This window comes from Anopheles maculipalpis, chromosome 2RL, assembly GCF_943734695.1.
Source record: "Anopheles maculipalpis chromosome 2RL, idAnoMacuDA_375_x, whole genome shotgun sequence".
In the NCBI taxonomy this organism is placed as follows: Eukaryota; Metazoa; Arthropoda; class Insecta; order Diptera; family Culicidae; genus Anopheles; species Anopheles maculipalpis.
The window spans coordinates 35560930-35585024 of NC_064871.1; the positions used below are offsets into that span (position 1 = coordinate 35560930).

Genomic DNA, 24095 nt, shown 5'->3' on the forward strand with positions numbered 1-24095 from the left:
TTTTTGTTTTTGCTGTTGTCTTCTTCAAGATCCACACAGCATCATTCCGTCATCACACGATCATAGGAGGCGTCGTCAAGCCAAACAGTAAGCCACAAGAGTTTTTCAATTCTTCCACCACCAGCACACTAAGCGCTGTGCTCGTGGAGCTCTGTTTGCCATTTGTTACACCCGGTGTTTGCCTCATCCCCGGTCAGATACAAAAATACACAGATTAGTAAGTGTACACACACACCCCTCCCCCGTGTGCACAACGAATGCAGGTGAAAAACACAATAATCACCTGGTGAACACAGCAGATGGAAAATGGTTGTTTTGTCCTATGCCCCAGCAGAAAGCAGAGAATTTGTGCCCTATGCGGGAAACAATGACATCCATGTGGGGTTGCTACTTAGTCCCAAGTTAAATCGTACTTTGCGATAAGATTATCGATTGAAATTTGAGGGCAGAAATGCATTCACCGGTTTGCTAATCTCATGCAAAAAACCTTCCCATTCCCACCGATAAAGATAATCCCGGTGCAACAAGTAACGCAAACATTGCGATTGCGATTCTCTCGACACAGCGTTAACGTAATAAAAGCATGTAATGAAACAGTAATATGTGTCACTAACATTTTCCCCATTTCCACCAGGGTGATTGCTATTTTCCTACCCGGTTTTGTGGCTATGGCACAAGTGTCTTTTAGGCCAATTTGAAAACAAACTTTTTTTTTGTGTCAAATCGCCCTTCTTTCTTTTATCGTGGGCAATTGCTTAGCATTTTTATATTTGCTTACTGTTCTCGGCACGTTTTGAGTGGTTTTGTGGGTGTGTGTGTGTGTTTGTGCAGCATTTAAGGCCCACCGTCGAACATGCCTTATGCATTACGCACCCACCCTACATTCTGATCGAACAGTTCCAATTTTTATGCTCCCGGCATCCGATGTCCTTTGCCAATCCTGGTCTTGCACGGCCTAGAGCTATCAAGTAAGGCATTTTACGGCGTAACGAGACGTGTTCAATTTCCCTGTGTCCCTATACAAACACGACGAGACAATGCAATAAAAAAAAATGGAAACATAGGAAAATTGCTTCCAAACCCTTCGTACCAAACACACACAGACACCGCATGCGTATCAGTCGAGTAAAATCCTGGCCTGAGAAATTACAATTTAACTAGGGTAGCTAGAAATCCGGTGCAATAGAGATGTTTAAGAAGAGAAATGTTTGTTCTCAAAAAGATACATCTTATAAATTTAATTTGGTGAACCTTAAAAGAAAGGATGTAAGAGAAATGCACTAGTTGCTTACTTAAATGACAGATACATTTTATACGAAACCAAACGGACGCAACGAACTGCACAGCGTAAGGGAGAAAGAACTATGGTTTTGGAATAGGGCCGGCTTGCGGTAATTCGTAACCCAATTCAACAGACTAACCAACCGGCCAACGAAGACGACGATGACACAACGCATCGAACACCCTCGTTCCAGCCTTAACCAGCCAGACGCGCGTACCGTGCGAGTCCCGAGTGTACATTTCGTCCTCACCCCTCTGTTGCATTTATGTGTGCGTTGTCCATGGTACCAGAGTCGTTTAGCAGAGCGAGAGAGAGAGAGAGAGAGAGAGAGAGAGAGAGAGAGAAGGTATCAGAGACTCCGTTAGCCGTGCGCACTACCATCGCCCGACCCTTCACCCATCTCCTTCTTGCAATGGAGTCATCGGGGATGAGTCATCGGTAAATTTCTTTTACGGAGCACAGCATGGCATGGTAAAGGCAACACTTTGCCACACGTACACCCTGCTCTGGCCCGGTGATGTATGGATTTGTCCCACCAGAAGTAGGGGAACACGCGCGTGCCACAACTACGGTTTTATGAATCATCTCACTTGCCCGATCCATCGTCTACGCGATCCCGCAGACGTTGATCTTGAGTTCCCCGTGAGCGAGCGAGCTAGGCACACGAGACACACAGGGAAAGTAATCTGCTGGGTTGGGATGTCGTAAAAAGCAGACGAATTGCTCGCATGGCAGGGCCGCAACAGAGCAACTGAACATTGCACAGCTCCAACAGTGCTTCATCTTTACACGCCAATTGCCGTTCGTTTCCGTGGAAATTATTTCTGTCATTCCGTGCCAATGATTGCTGCTGACGAAATGCATTTCTTATCACCTTGACATTAAAAATAGCGTCGACTGAACGCGAATGTCGTGGTTACAATGTTGTTTGGTGTTAAAGTTATCTTCTGGTTAATAATTCTTCATCATATTTGGTTTTGGATTTTGAGGGATATTTTTCAAACAAAAATCGAATTATTGATTGATGTTATTTATTGTGCGAGTATTTTACTGTTTTCTTCTTCGCTTAACGTCCTACTAGGTTAAAAAAGCCAGCGAAAATAGCTTACTAGACTTCCCAAGTAGAAGTTGGATAGTCAGTCTTCACTACGGGGACGGCCCGGGAATGGAATTTGAACGTCGGTCCTGCCGTGTGAAGACCGGCGCCGCTGTCGCCTACACCATCGGTCCCAATTTTATTGTATGTTACTAATAGCGTCCATATTGTGTGTAAACTAGCACAGATAAAAAAGCAGCACCAACAGATGTAGTGAGAGATACAAAGAAGCGATTTAAGGAATTATTCTAACGAAATTCATTGCTGCAGAATTATCCAAATGTTCCAATTTCGTGTTAAGTAAGACAGTGTTTTGTACTACCCAACTTCTAAAATCGGACTCAATCGAATTGATCTGGATATTACCAGATCAACAGCGACGCCGTTCTTCACACAGCAGGACCGAGATTCAAATCTCATCCGGACCGTCCCCGCATAGTGAGGACTGACTATCCAACTACATGGTTATCAGCAAGTCTAATAGTTCGATGGCCAGCGTGGCCTAGTTGATCGTTAAGCCAAGAAGAAGTTAAGTAAAAAAATAAAACAACGTTCTCCAATTGTCTATAAACGAAATTGCCACTTATTCGTTTAATTACGCTGTTTTGAAAGCAACAGAATAATAATTAAATTTCCATCAGTAAACACAATATGCAAAAACAAAAACACTACACTTTTCGCACTACTGCTCAAAAACCCATAAAATTACGACCATTTACTTTCAAGATTAACATGCAATTAAGCGCATGTTGCACCGCGCTCCAATGCCACAAACGTTTGCTTGCATTCGTCTTCACTTGTCCGCCTTCTGCTATCTGCAGACTTTCAGTTATGAACGATGGGTCTGAGATACGTGACGAGCCTTCGACCCTTGATTTCCCTTCCCCCCCCCCCCCCCCCCTGCGCACAGATGAAAGAGCGTCCGGATTGGTGCCCACTTTCCCGGTGACCGAACAAACTGCAACTTGAACTCTCTTTCGGTTGCTCGTGAGAACGCGTGCAACCGTTCCAAGGTCCATCCCGTCGTAAGATCTGGTTCACATCCCACCCAACTCGGTGCTTGTCCGCCCACTTCCGAAGCGTCTCGCAACGTGTCTGAAGGTCCACCGGCAGGAAAGCGGCCCGGTAAACTCGCCGGTACAGAACCTGGCTCCAGTCAGACGTCTGTCGCCTTCCCAAAGTGCCTACACACATGTTGTTGCTGCGTAGCCGCCGCCCCGCATCAGATAGCTTCCCACCTTCGCAAAGGCACGGGGTCGCGTGGACCGTGGGGAACATCGGTTCTAGCATTGCTCGAGCAAACGGGGTTCGCCCACGGCATACGCCCGCTTTAAAAACGCCCTCGAAACCGAGGGCAATGTGACAGACACGGGCGAGAAATGAGAGCATAAAATCGTTTTAGCAGATGTGTCCTCGGCGCGGCAGGATCTATTCAGATGCGGTTAAGGTGCATATGTTCTCGGAGTAATCGCATTATGGTAGCAATATTTGGTAAAGTGTATTTAGCAAAAAAGTAGTTTTAATTGAAAATAATTGAATCAAAGTGGAAAACGCAGAATCACAAATAACACTAAAAACACAAGGTTTTGTCTTTATGCAAGCATCTTAAGCCCAACCCAACCATGATTGCATGTAAACTTTTGCTCGTTTTCGCTTCACTCGTTCGTGAGTGAATGATATTCGCAAAGCTTTTAATCATCCCCAGCACCGATCATCAATCCCCGTGCCTTCTTTATCATTTCCACGCCTTCCCTTTCTCTGTCCAGCTTTTCGTCGTTGTTGGACATACTTCGCCAGGAAGGGCTTACCTTTTTGGTCGGCAAAGTAATTTGAGTTGACGTGTACGTGATAGTCCTTTCCAGAAGACGCCATCAGCATGACGTAAGCTCTGCACTTATGCGAAACACATGGCCACGGACAGTTATGGTAGTTACAGACGATGCTACTATAAACGCTAGGTGACACACGCTGTTGTGACGGCAGAAATTTCTATACCCTTTCACTATTTATCAAATATTTATTAAAGTAATGGAGTTGTCACAAGCGATGATAAAGATGCAGTAGTCACACACAAGTCTGAGCTGATAATGATGTTACAGTAGTCGAAAAAAATTTAAATATGGGATTAAACTCGGTTCTAATAAGCATAGCGATATGGAAAGTCACGCAAAAACGACTGCAAAAGGTAAAATAGCTCAGGGGCCCATCCTTTACACCCATCGCTTATCACGATGGCCTTCAGCAACCTTCACGACACGCGGGATGCTTCCCAGCGTGATGCATGCGATCAACAAGTCGCGAGGACTACACCGCACACGCATATTGCGCGCGCGCGCACCTTGCAGACAGAGCTACAGAGTTGGGTCGAAAAAAGAATTGAAGGTAAAAGTGTGAAATTATATCCACACACAAACACGGGGGGGTTTCCATTATTTGCAATGTTTGATTAATCACTTTAATGAACCACACACCACACCTAGCGCGCACTGCTGTGTACGCCAAGTACGATGGGAATGCGAAAATACATGCAATCGGACGAAATTGCCAAAATTTCGGTACATTTTTCGAGGCCAGTACGGTGTACGGTGCGCTGCTACCAGCGATGGGGAGAAGGAGCGATGATTCCTTACATTTCTCTTCCTTTCTTCATCAACCACAATTCCACTGGCCACAAATCTCTAAATCTTTCTAATCAAGCATAAAGGAAAAATTAATTTTACGCGCATTGAGCAATTCATCTGACCCGATTTCGTGACGCACGGGCTGTAGAAAATTAACAGCATAACAACGGTTGGAAATGCAGCAACCGCCCCCCCCCCCCCCCCCCCCCCCCCCGAAGAAGTTCCGATTTTTGGCCACCGGTTTTCTCGTTCGTCAAGCCTAAGCTTTCTATTGCTTCTACAATAAATCTTGTTATTTGGCTTTTCCTCTGCTGTGTAGTTGTGTGCACTCAACTGCTCTGTTTCGATGGCCAGGACGGGACGGGTGGTTCCCAATTATTTGGGTCGACAAAATGTCGACGACCGGACACGATCGATGTTTTTTTTTTATGATCAATTTTTAAAGCTAAGCGCGGAATCTTTTCCAACCCACACACACAAACACACACAACTGGTGCTATAATTGTGTTTGCAAATTTTAAACATTCGTCCCATTTTTTCTTATCCTTACATTTGAAAGTTGTGTGGAAAAAAAAAATAAACGAATCAAACCATTCCATCATGTGCACTTTTCGGGGCGAACCTTTAATTAATATATTTCATTAAACGCCAGGCCGTTTACATATTCGAATGTACACTCTAAATGATCGGTTTTAAGGTTGCAATTTTGCGGTTTTTTTTTTTTTGCGAAAAAGCTACAATTTGCACACGAATGAAAGGTAACATGATCCATCTACCGAGTGGGGGATGGTTTTGGCGAAATAATTATTAATTAGCAAATGAGAAACACTGCCTTTTACCGGTGTCAATACACACCCGGTTGTGCAGTCGATCTGAACCATAAAATTAACTACCACACACACACACACTATGCACTTTTCTCTTCTGCCTTTCATCTAATCTGCTACACAAAATCAAACAACATTCCTTCGGTGAATCGGCCGAAGAGGAACCAACCAAAAAAAAAAAAAGCATCCACCTTACCCCAAACCGGCGGCGGTTTGCCATTTCCTTTCGGAAGTGAACCATCGGAAAATGGAAGGCTTTGTGGGCCGATTCGGCCTTACGGTGCGCGGTCGAGAGATGGCATGCATATTTTTACCGTTTTTTTTTTTTTTTTTTGTTGCTTTAACGCAACAAAACGAAAGGCCCGACCCTTCCCTATCTACCTCGGCGCGACTGCTGACTGACTGTGATCGAAAAATGGATATTTATGAGTGCACATAATAAATGCATCCATTTCCACTGCCGACTAATAAGCCGCCACACGACTGGCTGACAGGTTTCCGCTTCTTGTTGCTCCGGTTTCGTTCGTCGCGTTTTTCCTTGCCGCTGCCCGGCGGCTTTCCCAGCAAACAGCCTGGAAACAATCGTACACGGTGCGGAAACAACGATCACTTTTCGGCCATCTGGTGGCTTCTTCTCCTTCAAATGTGCGGGCTGAGCAGTGTGTGCGAGGTGTATATTTCGCTACGCTTCATGACGTTCGATCACGTTCACGAGATTGCATTAATCTCTCGGCGACGAACGATTCCCCGGTCGATGATGGTGGCTGCCGATCGTCCTATCGAGAGGATGCAAAGAATGAGGAAGAGCAAGATCACGCGACAATCGCCAGCACAGCACACGCTGCCGGCGACGGTTTAACTGGAGCAGGTTTCCCTTCGCTGGTTTCGCGGCAGGAAAAATGCAGGAAGGAAAAACAAAACACGGAAGACTACGGCGGCACCGGTTTTCACCATTCCACATTCATTAGCCACCGATCTGAAACGCAAGCGACATTCCATTTTTCATCTCGAGCGAAACACATCGAATCGAAATAGCGTTTTCGTTTGACAACATTTTGTTGTTGGTTGGAATGAAAAATGCGCAGTGCGTCTTGTGACTCCCCAAAAAAAAATATGACTATCCATCTCAACATCTAGCAGACATTGCCAAACATGACTTTTCGGAAAAAAGGGAAGCTTCGTAAAAGGAAAGTTCAATTTTCTTAACATCGCATCATTTTCTTTAGAGGCGGTGCCGTCTGGATGTGGATGTCTCATACTCTCCACACCGTTCAATTTGTGCAGCACGCTTTAGACAGTCCCAAACAATCGCCAGTTGCGATCTCGGCAAGCTAGGGAGCATTGGTTTTACTTAGCTAATGTTCCAAATCCATTCCATTCTGCTTTCTCATATTAAGTGTAGAGAAAAGAAGAACTAAGGTGCGGTCGGAAGCAAACAAAACAGTCTAAAAATTAGTTGAAATATGTTGTGACGGAGCAAACGTCTTTACGATCGAGATAAATTTGATCGCTTGTAACGGGGAAACACGAAAAGCTATCTTTTAAAGCAAGATCGTATCTTAATTATTTGGTGCCGTTTTTCTTTCCTTTGACGGGTAACGTACATTAGTTAAGCAATAATGCATTCAAAATCGTTACATATTAAGCATCTGTTTTAGCATCCGATGCTTGCAAATACTTCGAGCGCTGGAAATGGGATTTTTTTTTATTCATAAAGGACGGATTGCTTGGAAATGGGAATTAGTTAAGGCAGATATACGGTTCGTTTCATGGGTCAATTCAGAGTTCATTCCTATTGCAATTTTGAGTTCAACCGATGGGTCCAACGAGATCAGATCGAACCAACAAGTCAAACTCGCTTATACTTTGCAATGCTCGTGATCCTCGTAACATTGTAACAAGCCGTACAAGAAACGTAAAGTACATGGAGTAACGGAGGCTGCAATGGAGAAAAAGCTGGACAGATGCGAATTGATACTTTCGCGGCACGCAGGTCAGGAGTGCGTATTTTCCTATGAGAAACTCTTCGTTTTGGAACAGCCGCACAATGTTCAAAATGATCGACTGTGGGCGCCGTCGTTGGTCAGCATCCCTCCGTCTCAAATAAACATCCTACGGTTGCCGCTCGGCCGCCGCAGAATGCCGCGTCGATGACGTCAAAACGTCAACATTCACGCCGCGTACTACAAAACCGAGGCTCTGGGGAAAGTTGTGGCTCCGGCACTTCAGGATCTCTACGGGAAGGATCCTTACATTTTCCAACAAGGCTACGCTCCGGCCCACACGGCGAATATCGTCCAAGCGTGGTTTCAGGAGAATTTGACGGGGTTTCTAGATAAGATTTCATGCCCCGGATCTCAATCCCCTTGATTACTATGTATGGTCATACATGCTGGCCAAGCAAATAATGAAGAAATAAAATGAACGCAGTCGACCAATTAAAAAACGTTATTTCCAAGATCTGGAACGAAGTGCCGATGGAACAGGTGCGTGCCGCGAGCGATTCGTTTGAGGAACGTGTCAACCTCGTGATAAAGTACAAAGGAGGGGCGGTGCTCCCACCTAATATGCCAAAAAGATAGTAAATAAACATGACATGAAGAAAAAAATACTCAAAAAATTATAACTTATTGTTTGAGCTCGTTTTTAAAGTGTATTCGAATATATTGAACACCCTGTAAAGCACCTAAGTGACAGCGCTTTTTGAAAATGAAGGTCATCACCTTCGAAGTAATCCCCTTCCGATGCAATGCACCTCTTCCAACTCTTCTCGCTCTCCTCGAAGCAGGTGGAAAACGCGGATGCTGGGATGTCCTTTAGTTCCGCCGTCGCTGCGGATTCTATCTCATCGATAGGTGCTCCCAAAACGGTGTCCCCGAAGCGGCCAGCCATATGGATGCCAGTTGTCCCTCCAAATGATGGCCGTATTATCGGATTATTTGGAAATCCCAACACGTCAAATGACGATTGTTGACCACCAAATCCTTGATTTGGACGACGTGGGTGTCGTCGTTCGTAGTGGATGGTCTCCCCGGACGGTCCTCGTCTTAGACCTTCTCACAGCCATTCTTGAAATCACTGTACCATTTGTATACATTTTTCTTCGACATAGATTCTTCCCCGAAGGCTTCTGCGGTAACATCCGTAATGGTTCCACAGCGTTTATTTCATGGCAGAACTGTCAAAACCATACATATTGACAAACGAAAAATAAAAACAAGGGGCTTCTTTTGGGGCGCGAAATTAGACATCCAATGTCGGGGGGCGGCTCGGTGGTATAAGCGACAGCGGCGTCGGTCTTCACACGGCAGGTCTGGGGTTCAAATCCCATCCGGACCGTCCCCCCGTAGTGAGGATTGACTAACCAACTACGTGGTATCGGCAGTCTAGAGAGCCATTTCGATGGCCGGCATGACCTAAGAGGTCTTTAAGCGAAGAAGAAGAAGAAGTATATTTAATCATTGAAGATCGGTATTTCGTATACCTTAAAATCATAATAAATTATAAATATGTACACAACGTTGCTTCGATTTTATGGATATCTGTTTGAGGTTTTACCGGCTTCCCGATGTACATTATTGTTTTGGTTTGGTTTTGTGATAAAAAATTTCTATTTACGGAAAGTACAGAGCTTCAAAGGCATTGTCTTCTTTTTGTCATGGGTTAGGCTGGTGTCATTGCTCGGTGGCATGCCACTAGTTGGAAGGGAAATGTATGGTATTTGACGTTTGACGTTCAACCTCATCTGTCAAATCCCATACATTTCCCTTGCAACTAGTGGCATGCCACCGAGCAATGACACCAGCCTAAATGACCTACTAGGTCACTCTAAATGACCTACTAGGTACTAGGGATCAGGGTTAACCCCGATCCTGCAGGGTGAAGATCGGCGTCGTTGTCGCATCTAACATCGAACTGACCCGAACAGGCATTGTATGTGTTGTGTTACTTGGGTAGTTTTCCTACAGGGGCACAACTCAGTTTTGCTAATTAGGGAACTATTGAATAAACACACATTAACGAGAGTCTGTCAAGGAAACTAAAAGAAGAAGTACGCGTTTCTTGAGGACTCCCGACGTTATCTTTGGATATGGAAATTAAAATGGATGGATGGGATCCTTTGGATGGGAAAGAGAAGACCACTAATCAGAAAGAAAAGATTGTACAGTCCATTCAACGCAGAACAGTATGGTTACGCAAAATGGATAATTCGTGTGATCCTCAAATTTAGAAAATTTAGGAGTAAATCTAACCCAGCTCATTCGTGGGTGTAATATTTACAAAAATCAAGATAATAGTCAGCAAAATTTAAGAAACTGGGCTAAGAAATCTTCTTCTTGACTGAACGACCTTTTAATGTCACGCCGGCCATGTGGATATTTTCCAATATTTTACTAAAGTTCCTTATACCACGTAGGTTGAGAGTCAGTCCTCACACTACGAGGGGCGTCTCGAATGGAGTTTGAACCCTAGTCCTGCCATGTGAAGACTGGCTCTGTTGTCGCCTCTACCACCAGGACGCCAAAATATTTAGAAGGAAGAAATATGCAGAAAATACCGAAAACAGAGGAACACTTTTCCGACATTAATAAGCTAAAATATTACACTCTTGTTTCTCAAAAGTAGTTCAGCTGTAAAATATGTAGTTTACATCCATACTTTTTTAAAGAAAAAGTAGCAGCAGCACTCGACCAGCAAATCCAAAGATGCACTTTAAAACTGCAACTCATTAACCCATCATCGGCGCTGAAGAAAATAAATCAGCGATAAACCCTCGGCCGCAGAGCACGATGAATTTGCACTCAACAGCCAAGTCGATCGAAATGTGTCTGCATCCTACATGGTGTGCTAACCGAACGCGCAACATACTTTCTCGATGATGGGGGCGTTCTCAATATTAAGTATGCGGCGTAACAAACCCTTAACCCGATGCATTCCATTGGGTGCAATAAATATAAGGCACCCACCACCAGAGTTCATGCAATCTGGTTCCCATCAGCTCGACCCGAAACGGCTCCTGCCGAGCGGGCCCGCGTACGTAACACGTGAGCCCGATCGGGGCACGCTGATCATGGCAGATCGAATCGAACCCGTACACTGCTAGCGGATACGTCCATGGAAAAAGGGTAAGTCTTCATGGGCAAGTTTACCGGCACACCATTACGCGATCCACCCGATCCCTCTCCATCCATCCAGCATAAACATTGGCTCGAGAAACGGCAGTACAGTTACATCTTGAAAGTGTGCGCGGGCCTACACAGCAGTACAGCAGTGACAGCACTCGGCACCCTACTACTCGTCCACCGGCAACCGGCAACGTCCGTAGCACCATCCGAACCCTTCCACTGCTCCCTCACGTTGCCTTGCAGGAACAAGTGACTAATTTCGGCATCAACTTCCTTCTCCGCGCATACGGTGGCGTTCCTGCCGGTGGGAGAACGCAGCAAATGTCAGCCCGGCGAAGATGGGAAACGAACAGGAAGAGAAAACAAATGCCCCGGCGTGGAAGACGCGTAATCCATTTTTGGTACGACGACGGCGAATGGCAAAATCGAGTGAAGGTTTTAAAGCCGTTTTTGGAATGCTTTTTTTTTACGCTGCCAAAAATAGCTGCCAGCCTGACGCTTCGCCGAAGCGACGGAATACAACAGCGCGCACAAGCACGGACCCGACCGACCGCAAGACTAAGACGTGGAGATGACGCCGTGGTTCAAAACCAATGAAAACGGCACATGATGATGCTCGTTTACCCGTGCTATTCTATGCGTGTCCCGGAGGAACCCTTTTCTGCTGCTTTCAATCCCGTTTATCCACCCTAAACAATTATCTTTATTAGCAAATTAAATCATTTTAATTGGCAAACAAACCGTTAGATAAGTTAGATTGTATGTTCTACAACATGTTGTCAGGGCGGAACTCCTAAAACGATGTTTCTATTTATAATCGTCCAAAATTTTGTTGGACATACCTAGTTATTTACGTCAACTATCTACTATCCACTGCGTAGTATCAGCAAGTCTAAGTAATCATTATATCCAGCGTGATTTAGAATTTCGTTAAGCCAACAAGAAGAAGTAGACATCATTTTCATCACAAGTATACCCAAGAGATGATCTATATTGAATGAATATCGTTCGTATTCAACCAGAAGTGATGCCCTAGAAATCCAAACGATTCTTCTAAACACCTCTGAAGTTCTTGTTTCTCCTTTGAAAAAAAAAAACACGACCTTGGCAACACGATAACCGGGAAAACGAGAGCCAACGATGCGGCCCCTAATCATATAGCCACCACTAAACGCAACACACACGATCTACAATGACTGATTGTTCAGCGTTTAAAAGATCGGATCTTTTCTCGCGGATTTCAATTGCCCAAAACCTTATCCCCCCCTTCAAAAATAAGCCGAAACCCAGCGGAGCTTGAACGAAGGGGCTCAAGTACGGAGATAGATAAAACCGATAGTGATCCGTACTGTGCTGGTGCTGATGATGATGGTAATCGTAAATGTGCGATCGTTCAAAGGACCGTGAAATAACAGGGTAACGGTGTACGGTGCACATCCGGCGAGGAAAAGGAATATCACCCGGTCGGTTTCGGTTCGGGGTCCATCCACAAGTTACTTTTTACTTTCAATATCGTGGTTCAATTGTTGCGCCAATGTTTGCGAGTCATAGTCAATTCTGCAATGTACATCCAAGACGATATATGATCGATGGAAAATCGACCATCGGTGGACAACATGGAAATTGGTGTAAGAAAGTGCCAACAACCGCAACACTCCGCATTTTTTTTTTTTTTTTTTGCAGAGAAAGGAAAAGAGAAAGGATGAAAAGTGGGAAAATCGAACCATAGCGCCACTTGTACATACACCTTTTTTTCTGCTTTATCCACCTCTGTGTTTGATGTTTGTTTCAATTTTCCAGCTACACTTTTTATCGATAGGTTGTGTGTTTTCTTCCCGTTTTTAATTTCCTTACAATCACCCGCATTTTTTTTTGTGCGTTCGGTTTTTCTCTTTCCTTTTTCATCCAATATCCGCACGGCTTGCACGGACTCAAACGCGCGCGTCTTTGGGCCTTGCGGGGTGTTTGCGTCTAGAGTTTTCCGCTATTTCTATTCGAGCGCAATCGACACGCTAAGCGACGCTGATGATCCACCAAAAACCAACCAACCGGCCCAAAACCGACAACAAAGACGAGCTAGAGAGAAAGAGAGAGAGAGACAGAGGGATGTCCAGTCATGCAAAGCGAGAAGTAAATGCAAAGCCTGCTGCTACTGCTGCTAGTATACATAAACCACATCCCCGAAACGAACCCCTGCGGGAGCCTTTCCTCCATTTCAATTTAAGTAGATTTTAAATCTGTCACTTAAACCACAAAAACGTTATGTTTTTCAACATGGTTAATAGTCAAGACACAAGCCAAAGACTGACTGTTTGATTACTGATTCTATCCCGTGCATCTAGTCGTAATTGTTCATCCATTTGCTAAAGAGCTTTAAGCAACCCAATCCTTCCAGAGCAACAAAAAAAAAAACTGTTGAAAGATGGAGCCCACCAGGAAATTATTAGTTTAGCCCCGGTGCACGGTATGGTCCGGCGGAGGTTCATCCCTGTCAGTTCGCTTCCATATTTACTAGGGGCACAGCTAAAGCGAACAGCAAACGGAGAGTAAATCATGCAAGCGCAATCATTCCAGATGGTTGCACACACACACACTTCCACCCACCCACTCCTCATTTGATCTGCGGTATGATGAAAATAAAAGGTAGACGCCGAAACAAAACAAAAAAGAAAACAGCACACACACACACAAACACACTAGAACTTCACATTCATCAATTAAATCTCGGGCCGGGATGATGGGGTGCTTATAAGTGTTTGCGGATCACGTGCGGAATCGTGGCAGTGCCGCCGCAAGTGCCGGAAGCGAACAAATTTATAAAATTCCATCCAAACCAGGGAGGGAAGGTGGGCCTCAGAATCTGGAGCAACGCACACACACACACACACATCATTGAAAGCGTACCGAACGAACGGCTGAATCGGGTTCGGACCATGATCGACGCTCGAAAGAATCGAAAACGATTACCCCCACGAAGGGTGTTACATTTGTGCGGCGGGTACAAAGTGTCGAATCGTAATTGGAAAATTTATGAAAATGGTTCTCAAATACATGGGTAAATAGGCACTATAAAAGTGCGTTTGAATGAGTATAGCCAAAATCAAGGCAACGGATTGGTTAGATAGCGTTTATGGAGACGTTGAGAAAACAGTTAACGGCTCAAAGAAAATCCATCGAATCTGGATGTTTTTTGGATGATGATGACGGGATGAAAAACGCTCGTTGTTTTGAGCTTAATATTGAATAGAGTCTTTCTTAACGCGAATTATCCATTAGCAAGGAATAGAAAAGCACAGTTAGTTGATAGTCTAACTAGGTAAGAACAAGCACACATTTCATGGGGGATCACGCGGTTATTTTATGACTGGTAGACTGTTTTTACCAATTATTCATACGATGGTCCTGTGTCCTAGCCATCCACTGTCTCTTCTATCATATTTTTTATAGACAGACAAAATATTAAAGCGTTATCCATTTATTTGGAGCAGGCATGAAAAAACCAGTCAAACAAAGGTATTTAAAATTTATTCGAGCTATAATTATGAGTCCCAACTTTTGCTCAGGCTCACCCATATTAAGAGGAACGAATTTATCATCAGGAGGTTTAAAACTTGCGATATTTGAGAATGGAATAGTTTGAGAACGGATCATGGTTTACAGCGTAGTTGACTACTTCAGATATTTGGTTGTCTCGAAACCATACACAAGCGGCCAAAATTATACGATTCTCACTCGCTTTTCTCAATTCATTGACGTTTTCTTATCGCACCAAATAAATTCCAAAAAATGTTGAGCATTCTAGATCTCTTTGTACCATCGATCGGTATATGCGCGGAACGACTCCAACAAAAACGCTTGATATTTTCCCCCAAAATGTCTCAGATCTTAAATTATCAGCCGGTGAAATTTGAATATGTTTTCATGCATCCCGGAAAAGCGTACTGCTTGGTGTTAAGTTATACCCCGGAGTTTTGTCGCGTAGCCGGAGTTATGTTGCGTAGCCCTGTGAACGGGCCAATTGACTAGTAAATTCCATAAAATAAGAAAACCTAAAATCATCAATAGGCAAGCGAAGACAACGTGAGATTTTATCTGAAAAATTTTGTAATGTAATGAGGTTCTGCTTACAATCGCTGCCAGTTTTGAGATATCTTCTCACCTTTACAGCAAGACGAAATTGTTCTATAACAGGTTGGCTGATAAGTCCCCGGTCTGACACATAGATTGCGCCGCTAGTATTAAATGCATATTATTTTTATATAGCACCAACCTTCAAATGATTCGTGTCAAAATTTGACGTCTGTATGTCACTTAGTTTGTGAGACAGAGCGTCTTTTGTCAAGCAACTTTTGGTTGCTTGACGAACGAAAAAAGAACGAAGAAGAAAAAAGTGTTGTTCCACCAAGACAACGCACCGTGCCACAAGTCATTGAGAACGATGGCAAAAATTCATGAATTGGGCTTCGAATTGCTTCCCCACCCACCGTATTCTCCAGATCTGGCCCCCAGCGACTTTTTATTGTTCTCAGACCTCAAAAGGATGCTCGCAGTGAAAAAATTTGGCTGCAATGAAGAGGTGGTCGCCGAAACTGAGGCCTATTTTGAGGCAAAACCGAAGGAGTACTATCAAAATGGTATCAAAAAATTGGAAGGTCGTTATAATCGTTGTATCGCTCTTGAAGGGAACAATGTTGAATAATAAAAACGAATTTTGACAAAAAAATGTGTTTTTCTTTGTTAGACCGGGGACTTATCAGCCAACCTGTTAAAAGGCAGATGTCAGCTAAGGCATAGTGTTTCGGGTTTGCAACTCTTTCCAATGCAATAAAAACTTACGAGATAACCAAGGCTTTATTGTCTGGTGGCTTTATCGTTGGGCGACTTGAATTTGGGAGTCGGAGTATCCGTACTAAATGAGTATTGATGATCAAATCTCGCTGTCCATGTCTGCGATAAAGATCACAAAACTAACCTTATTTCGGGTAAAATTCTGTCAAAGAATCATTTTGAAGCGTCCTTTTGAACCAAAAATTGTGAGGAACTGATCAACAAGTTTTAAAAAGTTTTTAAAATGCGTAAAAAAGTTTTAGGTGTCAGATAATTCTTCTTAGGGCCACGTGGGGGACTGGGTGGAAATATTTTTAAGAATGCGTCCTTCACCCTATAATACAACGAAAATTCAATCCATTAAGTAATCTGTCAAACCATTTATTTTCAAAACACTAACCAAGGTAAATATTGTTGTCAAAACACTATCAGCCGTTAATTATTCATCCTCTAAACAATGAGTAATTGATAGAAGAAGAAGCACTAATTGACGACAACATGTTGAATTGAGCATTAAATTATTCATGAACGGTTTCACAAATACCTATCAACCATTTCCTTCCTAACTCTTTCGATTAGAAAGACAAGCGGCGTGATCGTTTAGGACTGATTCGCACCAGAAAGGAAAGCATTGATGCAGCGCTCTAGTGAAACCATGATTTGGAGAAAATGTAATCTAACGAAGCGCGTAGGAGGAAGGCACACCAAAATTACCCACTGATACGAATGGTGTGCGACGAAATTGTCCGCAGTAAAGCTAAAACCCAATTAAGCTTTAAACCATGCTTTCTCTACCGTCACCCGTTAAACATCTCCTATATGCATCTTAATAGAGACACTTTTTTTTTTGTGACAGTCAACCTGTTAGGGAAAGCACAAATACAGTTTACCGCTGAATGTTTTCAACCCATCCAACAGCAATAGGAGTGCAGTGCACTATGACTCGCGCTCGTGTTGCAAAAGGTGAAACTTTTTCCGAAATAAAAATGAGATCAAAACACTTATGCCACAATGCCCGGCGACCCGGCCATGGCTGGAGAGGTGCGCCAAACCATCGGCACACGGTAGTAACGTGCGCGCGGTGGCTAGCAAATCCGTCGGGTGTGAAAAATGCGCTTCCCTAGCTTGCCAATGGCGAGCTAGGGCAAAAATTCACGCGAAAAGGAAGATTGCGTCGATCAACGGCGAATCGCGCGGCACGGGGGTGCAGTGGCATCGAAACGTAGTGCAAAAGAAAAATCAAATCAAACCTAACGGTTCCACCACCTTTCCCCACCCCTGTCTCCCGCTCTTTGGGGAAAGGAACGCGCTGCACAGAAGATGATCTTGGACTTGGACCATTTTGCGGAGGCCTTTCACTGGTAAGGCATGTGGTGTGGCCCATCGTGGATGTGCCGGAAAGTCAACGGCTCTCGTGTGTTAGAGGCACAATGACAGATGGTGCGGAACGTACGATTTATGTTTCAACACCTTTCAACACCCGGTGGCAACTGTGATGATTACTGTTGTACCTTTTAGGGAGCTGACACGTAATAACGCAATTCTCAAATGTGCTTTTTATTTGGTACACAGTCCATATCCCACCTGTGTAATGTAAGATGTGAATTTAAGAAAAAAACACACACACACAGAATTATTATGTTTTACCATGCAACAGGAAGATGTTTCAATAACTATTGTTATCCACACCGCGGTGTGATCATTCGTTCCATTAGTGCAGTGCCACTGTTTACATTCCAACTAGCGACCGTTAAATTCATCCGATGATCTTACCGGCGTGCTCATATAATTGTTGTGTTTTTTACGAGTTACGAACGTGTCCATTCATCTGCCACGGCGCCAAAGTTAAATAACATCAACAATCTAAAGCGGGAACGAGCTCTGGCACGGTTTGTTTTCGCGCTTATCAGCAATGTTTGGGTGGTTTTAACTGACACTGATGAATACATCAACCTGGTGTAGTGATCACGCGGCAATTCGTGGTGACAACGATGCTGTTCACTGCTGATGTGCATCAGAAGTGACTACCGAATAGTGAAGCATTTAATTAGTAGTGTTGATTAGGTTAATTGATGCTTAGTTGCAGATTGTTTCAAGCTGCCATGCCAAACGTAATCATAGTAACTTCTTGCGTTCGAAAAATGGTTTGCGCTCCTATTTAAATATTCAACTGTTAAACGAGTCATGGACGAATCACAATAAGAGGTTTATAGGAATATAAATATTCATTACGACATTACAAAATTCATATCTAGATCTGGTTTTTGAGCATATTTTTTCAAACTTTGACACATATCCAAATGATTGGACAACACTAAGTAAAAAAGAAACAATAATGTACTAAAATGCAGTACATTTTAGGTTTTAGTGACTCGGTGATTCAGTGACTTTCTGGTTTCTGATTGATTTTTCTGACCAATAAACCTATCGTGTCCAATCAACCACGGAACTTTGATTCTTACTAGGTAGTGAAGCGTACATTATAGTTTCAGAGCAGATAGCCCTTGTTTATAGTCCAAACAATCTAATTACAAGACACATTTTCTTCTGCTTTATGTTCTTCAGTTTTAATAGAAGTCATTTGGTAATACAATATTTAAGTTCCTAAAAGTGTGTACCACATTAACTCTGTATCTCATCCGTCTTCTTCTAGGCTTAACGACCTTCTAGGTTACGCCGGTCAACGAATGGTTCGATAGATCTATTGATACCACGTAGTTGGTCGTCAGTCATCCCTGCGGGAGAACGATCTGGATGTGATTTAAACCTCAGTCTGTTTTTCGGTGTCTCATTATATCGAAAATATTTTAAAAAAATGTCGCATGTATATTAGTGATGAGAAAGTTCCATTTTTTCAGAACGGAACGGAACTAGTTTTTGTTTTGAGAAAGGAACGGAACGAATCTGGTAGGTTCTTTGAACCTACTTCAACAAAATATGAAAGGCGTCACATTATCCGTCTGTGCAGGAGTTGGCACTCTTGTCTTCTCTTCTGTTTTGGAGATGAACCGCAAAATCCCCAAATATCACTTTTCTTCTGATTTCTTCTTTGCTTAACGACCTAATTATCCCCTCTACGGGGAAACGGTCGTGTTTGGATTCACCTAATTTTATGAAACCCAAATAGAACAAGTGTAAACACTGCTTTGCCTCTTTGAGCGTTGCTTTCGTCGTAATATAAAGGAGCTTTATAAAGGAAAAAAATATTGGAATGCATGCCTTAACATTTTTTTTATATTTTATTTGAGTATGACGCCTCTCTGCCCTATTGTCTTGCCTTAATATTCTAATTGACAGAAAAAAATTAGGTACAAAAAACCTATTTTGTGATTTTATTTGAACCTAGGATCGATCCTTAGAATCCTGGAAGGAACAGTACGAAAATCTCATCACTAATATGTACCATCAACACCTTCCTTGCTCTTCTTAGCTTCTTGGTCCTTTGAAGGTCACACCGGCCATGGAATGGCTTACTAAACCCATTGATACCACGTAGCTTGATAGTGAGATTTCACTATGGGAGAACGGTCCGCATGGGCCCCATCAACATTTTACAAAATAAATTAAAAACATAACATTTACATCAATTCATACCCCGATTTTAGCATTTAATTATATTTTTTTGTCAAAGTTAAACAATTTTCGTTTTTATTCTACCAAATAGCCATTTTGTCAAGACAATTACTAAACAATTCGAACTAATTTCAATTTTGCTTCGTGCAAGGAAGTCTGAAAATTAATTTCAGCATAAGCAGATTCCTCCGTCGCGCCGGCATCACGCCAAGCTGAAACGTAACAAGATTTCAGTCAAAACATCTCTGAGGTATTCAAATTTCGATATTATTTCCCGTGGTGAACAAAAGGAAGGTTAAAATCAACAAGCCGCCACGCCGGACGTGAACTGATGCATTAATTACAGTCTTCTTTCAACACCTTCCATTCGGTGCGTTTTGAAGGAGAGAGATGCAGAGAAGTAACGGATACACCAAGGCGGAAATACATTTGATGATAAAAGCGATCGGAGATATCTTTCTACTATTTCAACCAGGTCGGCATAAGCCACAGTTGTTCTAGCCGAGAAACATTTGCGAAGTATGAATTTGATGATCATGCCCGATTGGGCGGGCAGATTAAAATTTGAAACGTTTTATGGGAAACTAATTTCGCAATATGTTCAGAACTTCATTTAGAAATCTGGGAAAACACCGAGATATTATTGCGTACTTTATCGAAAAAATGAAGATAAAACAGTACATCTGATAATCAAATATCTTTAACTAGTTTATCGACAGGATTATTCCTTAACTAGTTCACAAATAAATATGTTCATGAAATATTTTTACTTACCTGGAAACTTTCGAATCGCGTACAGCACAAACATGGACGTGTAGTATTCGTTGCATCCTTCCCATAAACCATCGCTAGCTAGTATGAGTAGTAGATCGTCATCCGTGCATTGATTCAACGAAACCGCTGGATTTGCCGTAACGAACGGTTTGAAGTATCGGTTGCCTAAAACAATGGAAAAAGTAAATAGTTTAGTATCATGAGCTATAACGTTAATGTGCCAACGTGTCCCTGGACACTACTTACCAATAGCTCGAGTAATTGCCAGTTGTCCACCGACTCGATACTGCCCATTCCAAGGAATAACGAATCCGCCTTCTGCATGAATCCGATCGCGTTCACTCTTCAAAAGAAACAAAATAATTATTTAGCACGTTAGAAATTTAGATCTGTTCACAAAAACAATACTTCAAATACATACCGCATCGGATGCAACGTGAGTAGGATGGACAAGCCGCTTGAAAAGTCCTTCCCCAGGATTACGTTTCACCAGTATCGCTTGTGAATCGCCAGCCCAAGCTAAATCAATACGTCGAGAACTGATGTGATGCACACAGGCCACGGCTGTAGAACCACTTTTAAGATGCTGCAAAGATTCAAGAAAAAAATTTTAGTTTGGTCACTTTTCGAAATTTGCCGCCCACACTAAACACGTACATGGTTCTCACACTTTTCCAGAAACAGTGTGTCAGTCTTTTGAAACGCATCCCGGAAGGCTTGCTCCATATCGTGCGGATAGTGTTCACTCTGCCCAATGTAATAGTGCAGATGGGAGGCAGCAAAGCTTGCCGCCTCCTGCCCACCGTGCCCATCGTACACACCGTAAAAAGCGGTCGGTTCCGTGTCCTTCGTGCAGAACAGTTTGTCGAAATCGGGCAAACAAACGTGCCGGTCCTCCATCGAGCGTCGCTTATGTTTCAGGCCGCGCGAAAAATGAATCTTTCTCGCAACACTGGTCCCGCTCGATGCCGAATCGGGCTGATCCTGCCCAGCCATGCCATTGCGGTCGTCCAGCTGGGCGAGCAAATTGTTCAGCTTCTCGTTGTCCAATAGTTCGGTGCAGACTTTATTTACGCGGGCAATCACTTCTTGGGTCAGCTGAAGTGTTTTATATTCTGCAAAAAAAAAACAAGTTGTAAAAGAAAATAACATGTGTTAATAAAATCCGAAAGCTTTTGCTCCATTTCGTACCGTTACTTTATGACGAGAGCAGTATAGGATGCGGCAAGCGTGTATACCGTTAATGCTTTTACTTACCCTGACCACTGAAGCCGCAAGATTTCGGATTTTCTTTGCAAATGCTCAGCACCTCGTCCACAACTTTGCGTACGATTGGCGTCAAGATGCACTGGGGGCATCCGCTTGTGTTGAGTAAACATGGGCGCGTAAACAAGGGGCAAAAGAAAATGTTAATTAGTGAATATACCACAAAGCCTTTTGAAAGATTCTTTTGGGAGATGAAATAATCGATCAAGTAAAAAATGGCAAATGGTGACATCAATGTTTACTTTTCCTCACAATAATAAAGCAACCGTTGTGTCATGCACATGCTCTAAAAGCCACCACTGTAAATCACATGTTAGCGATTCCCCGCCTTTGAAGTTCGTGTTTAGTGGTGCCACCAACACACACATACGCTTCTACACAACTGGTACGCTAAATGATTCTTTCCGTGTATAATAACAAAAATGACTCATGTTTGCGAAAAATGCAGCCACTCAGTGGCATGGGTTGTAAATGAGATGAATTAAAAAATTTAAATGATGGAGCACCAATTCTTCCCGAAAACATCAGCGAACAGAGAAACAAGGAAAATCAATACTTACAACTGATCCAAATACGTCCGGATCCAATCGATGATGGCGGGCTCAATTTCATCGTATTTCAGATTGTAAATCGGTACCCAAATGGGAAGTGGGTCGGCTGGATTGACGTTTGTTTTGAACCGATCCAGGAAAACCCGGGACTGCTCTAACGGATCCATGACCGGAGGCACAAGCAGCAGTGTAGTAGATTGGCAAAGGTTTGAAGACGGAAAGCTTTACTCAGCCCAAACACGCTCGCTAGGCCGATCGGCGCTGATCACAAACGTAACGATATCGGGTGGATAAAAACACACGGGAGATATTTTTCGCTGCAATGCTCTAAACACTTAAACACTACAGATAAACTTATGAACTTGAAAAAAATTATAATACTGTCACAGATTTTGATCGTTGTTTATAGGGTTGAAACAATAATTTTAACACAGAATGGTTGCTACTCTCGGCACCAGCCGTAAAGGTGGGGCCACACACAAGCTGAACGGAACTGACTTTCTTGCCACTGCTTTCCGCTCGATGATAATCACCGTTGTGTGTGCTGTATGGGAAGGGAGGTTCGGTTTCTGGTTGCTCCGATTATCACCCGTTACGCTACCATACACACTGGAAGGCACCGTAAAAACACAACCACACGCACTCGCTACAAATGATACCGAACAAAACACGCTCGGCACTGCTTTTTTCTCTCACTTCACGATAAGGACGGTTCCACAACTGGAATGACAACGAGTACGCGAATCGTTGGAACACAGCACAAGATCAAGCAAAAGCTTTACAAATAAACAATACTGTCCCGCGCGCTCTAACCGCTACTATTCAATTTTGATGTTTTTAGATACTACCACCGTTTCCCTTGTTGCACAATTTCCACGTATTCCGCTGCCTATCCGTTTTGGTTGTGATAAACGCACAATTTGCCCGAAACTGTTTAGCGGGTGGGGGGGTCGAATCAGAAATGCGTCAAAATAGTGCAGACAAAATGAATACAAAACAATGACTGGAATGGCACATTCGACAGTCGCGTGGAGGACGATTTGAAAAAATCAGTTTGTTGCGTGGTTTTCGATTTGGTTACATGAATAATTGTTAATTATTTATTCGTAGAAAATAAAATCATAACCCAAATTGTTTCTCTTTACAAGTTTTGTAATTAATTTACTGCTTCAAAGAGCATTGTTTTTCCCAATTTGGCTGTCATCGGTCGTGCCCCCGTTGTACACGAATACGGGAACACGGTGCTTCGATTTTCCTACTGCACTTGTCTGAGCTTTTCCGAGCTCTGGAAAAATACCTGTACCTTTTTGAAGAAACTACATTATCGGAATTCTCCCCTCAAAATAGTGCCAACACGTAGTGCCCTGTATCATTTTTTTTTATACAACCATCATCAGCGAGAAATTATTATGCTAGTAGAATCAAAAGTAACAAGTAATTGAGCCCTAGCACTAAAGAATAAAGCACAACAACCAAAGCGGCCAAAGTGAATCGTGAAAATTCTTCTACATCGTCGTTGGACGATTGTGTGGAAATGATTCGCATTCGGTGAAAACGCTGGAATTGCATCGAATCAAAAACACAGCAAAGGCCAAATTTTTACAGGAGGATGATAAACACATCGATGGATTTGTTTTTTTAGTGTCATTTAGTAGGAATAACAACATATACACAAACACACGCATACGCACTTCTGCACGCCGTCCATCGGAATCGTGGGTGGTAAATGTTTTAGGCCTCTCTCGCACGAGAGAGGGAGAAAAACGCGGGATTAAGTTGTTCGAAAGGATATGCGCTGCATGTACGACGCAGCTTGTCATTGTACCCTGTACCAAGGATCCCATGTCCTCTACTTGAACGCATGTGTTTGTTCCTTTCCATCCTCCTTAACCCTTTCCCAATACATATCCATTGCTATTCTAAAGCTGAGCTTTCTCTGGGCAGGATTTTCTTTATTTTAAATGTCGAAATGTGTTCCTATGTTTCCTTAATTTAAGTTTCAATATTAAGTTCAATAAAATTAGCGATCTTCAACTATTTGTTCGTCTTGCATGTGTATTAGTTATTGAAAGATGTATCCTTGCTTTTTTGCCCGCCAAATGGTTTAAGTCTACTTTTTTTTAGGAGTTTTCTGGTTGTCTGGTTAGCACTA

General features: G+C 43.0%; 1 protein-coding gene across 1 annotated transcript in view; it reads right to left on the bottom strand.

Annotated features, from left to right (window-relative positions):
• LOC126559639 (serine-rich adhesin for platelets-like) overlaps window positions 1-22127 on the bottom strand; it is a 39822-nt gene extending 17695 nt beyond the window's left edge. Inside the window, exons 1-6 of the mRNA XM_050215808.1 lie at window positions 21953-22127; window positions 21384-21487; window positions 20784-21241; window positions 20548-20712; window positions 20373-20469; window positions 20127-20291 (exon numbers count right to left, since the gene is read on the bottom strand). Coding sequence (XP_050071765.1) covers window positions 20127-20291; window positions 20373-20469; window positions 20548-20712; window positions 20784-21241; window positions 21384-21487; window positions 21953-22110 — 1147 coding nt within the window. The 5' untranslated portion in view covers window positions 22111-22127. The remainder of the gene's footprint in view (window positions 1-20126; window positions 20292-20372; window positions 20470-20547; window positions 20713-20783; window positions 21242-21383; window positions 21488-21952) is intronic.
• Window positions 22128-24095: the final 1968 nt, after the last annotated feature.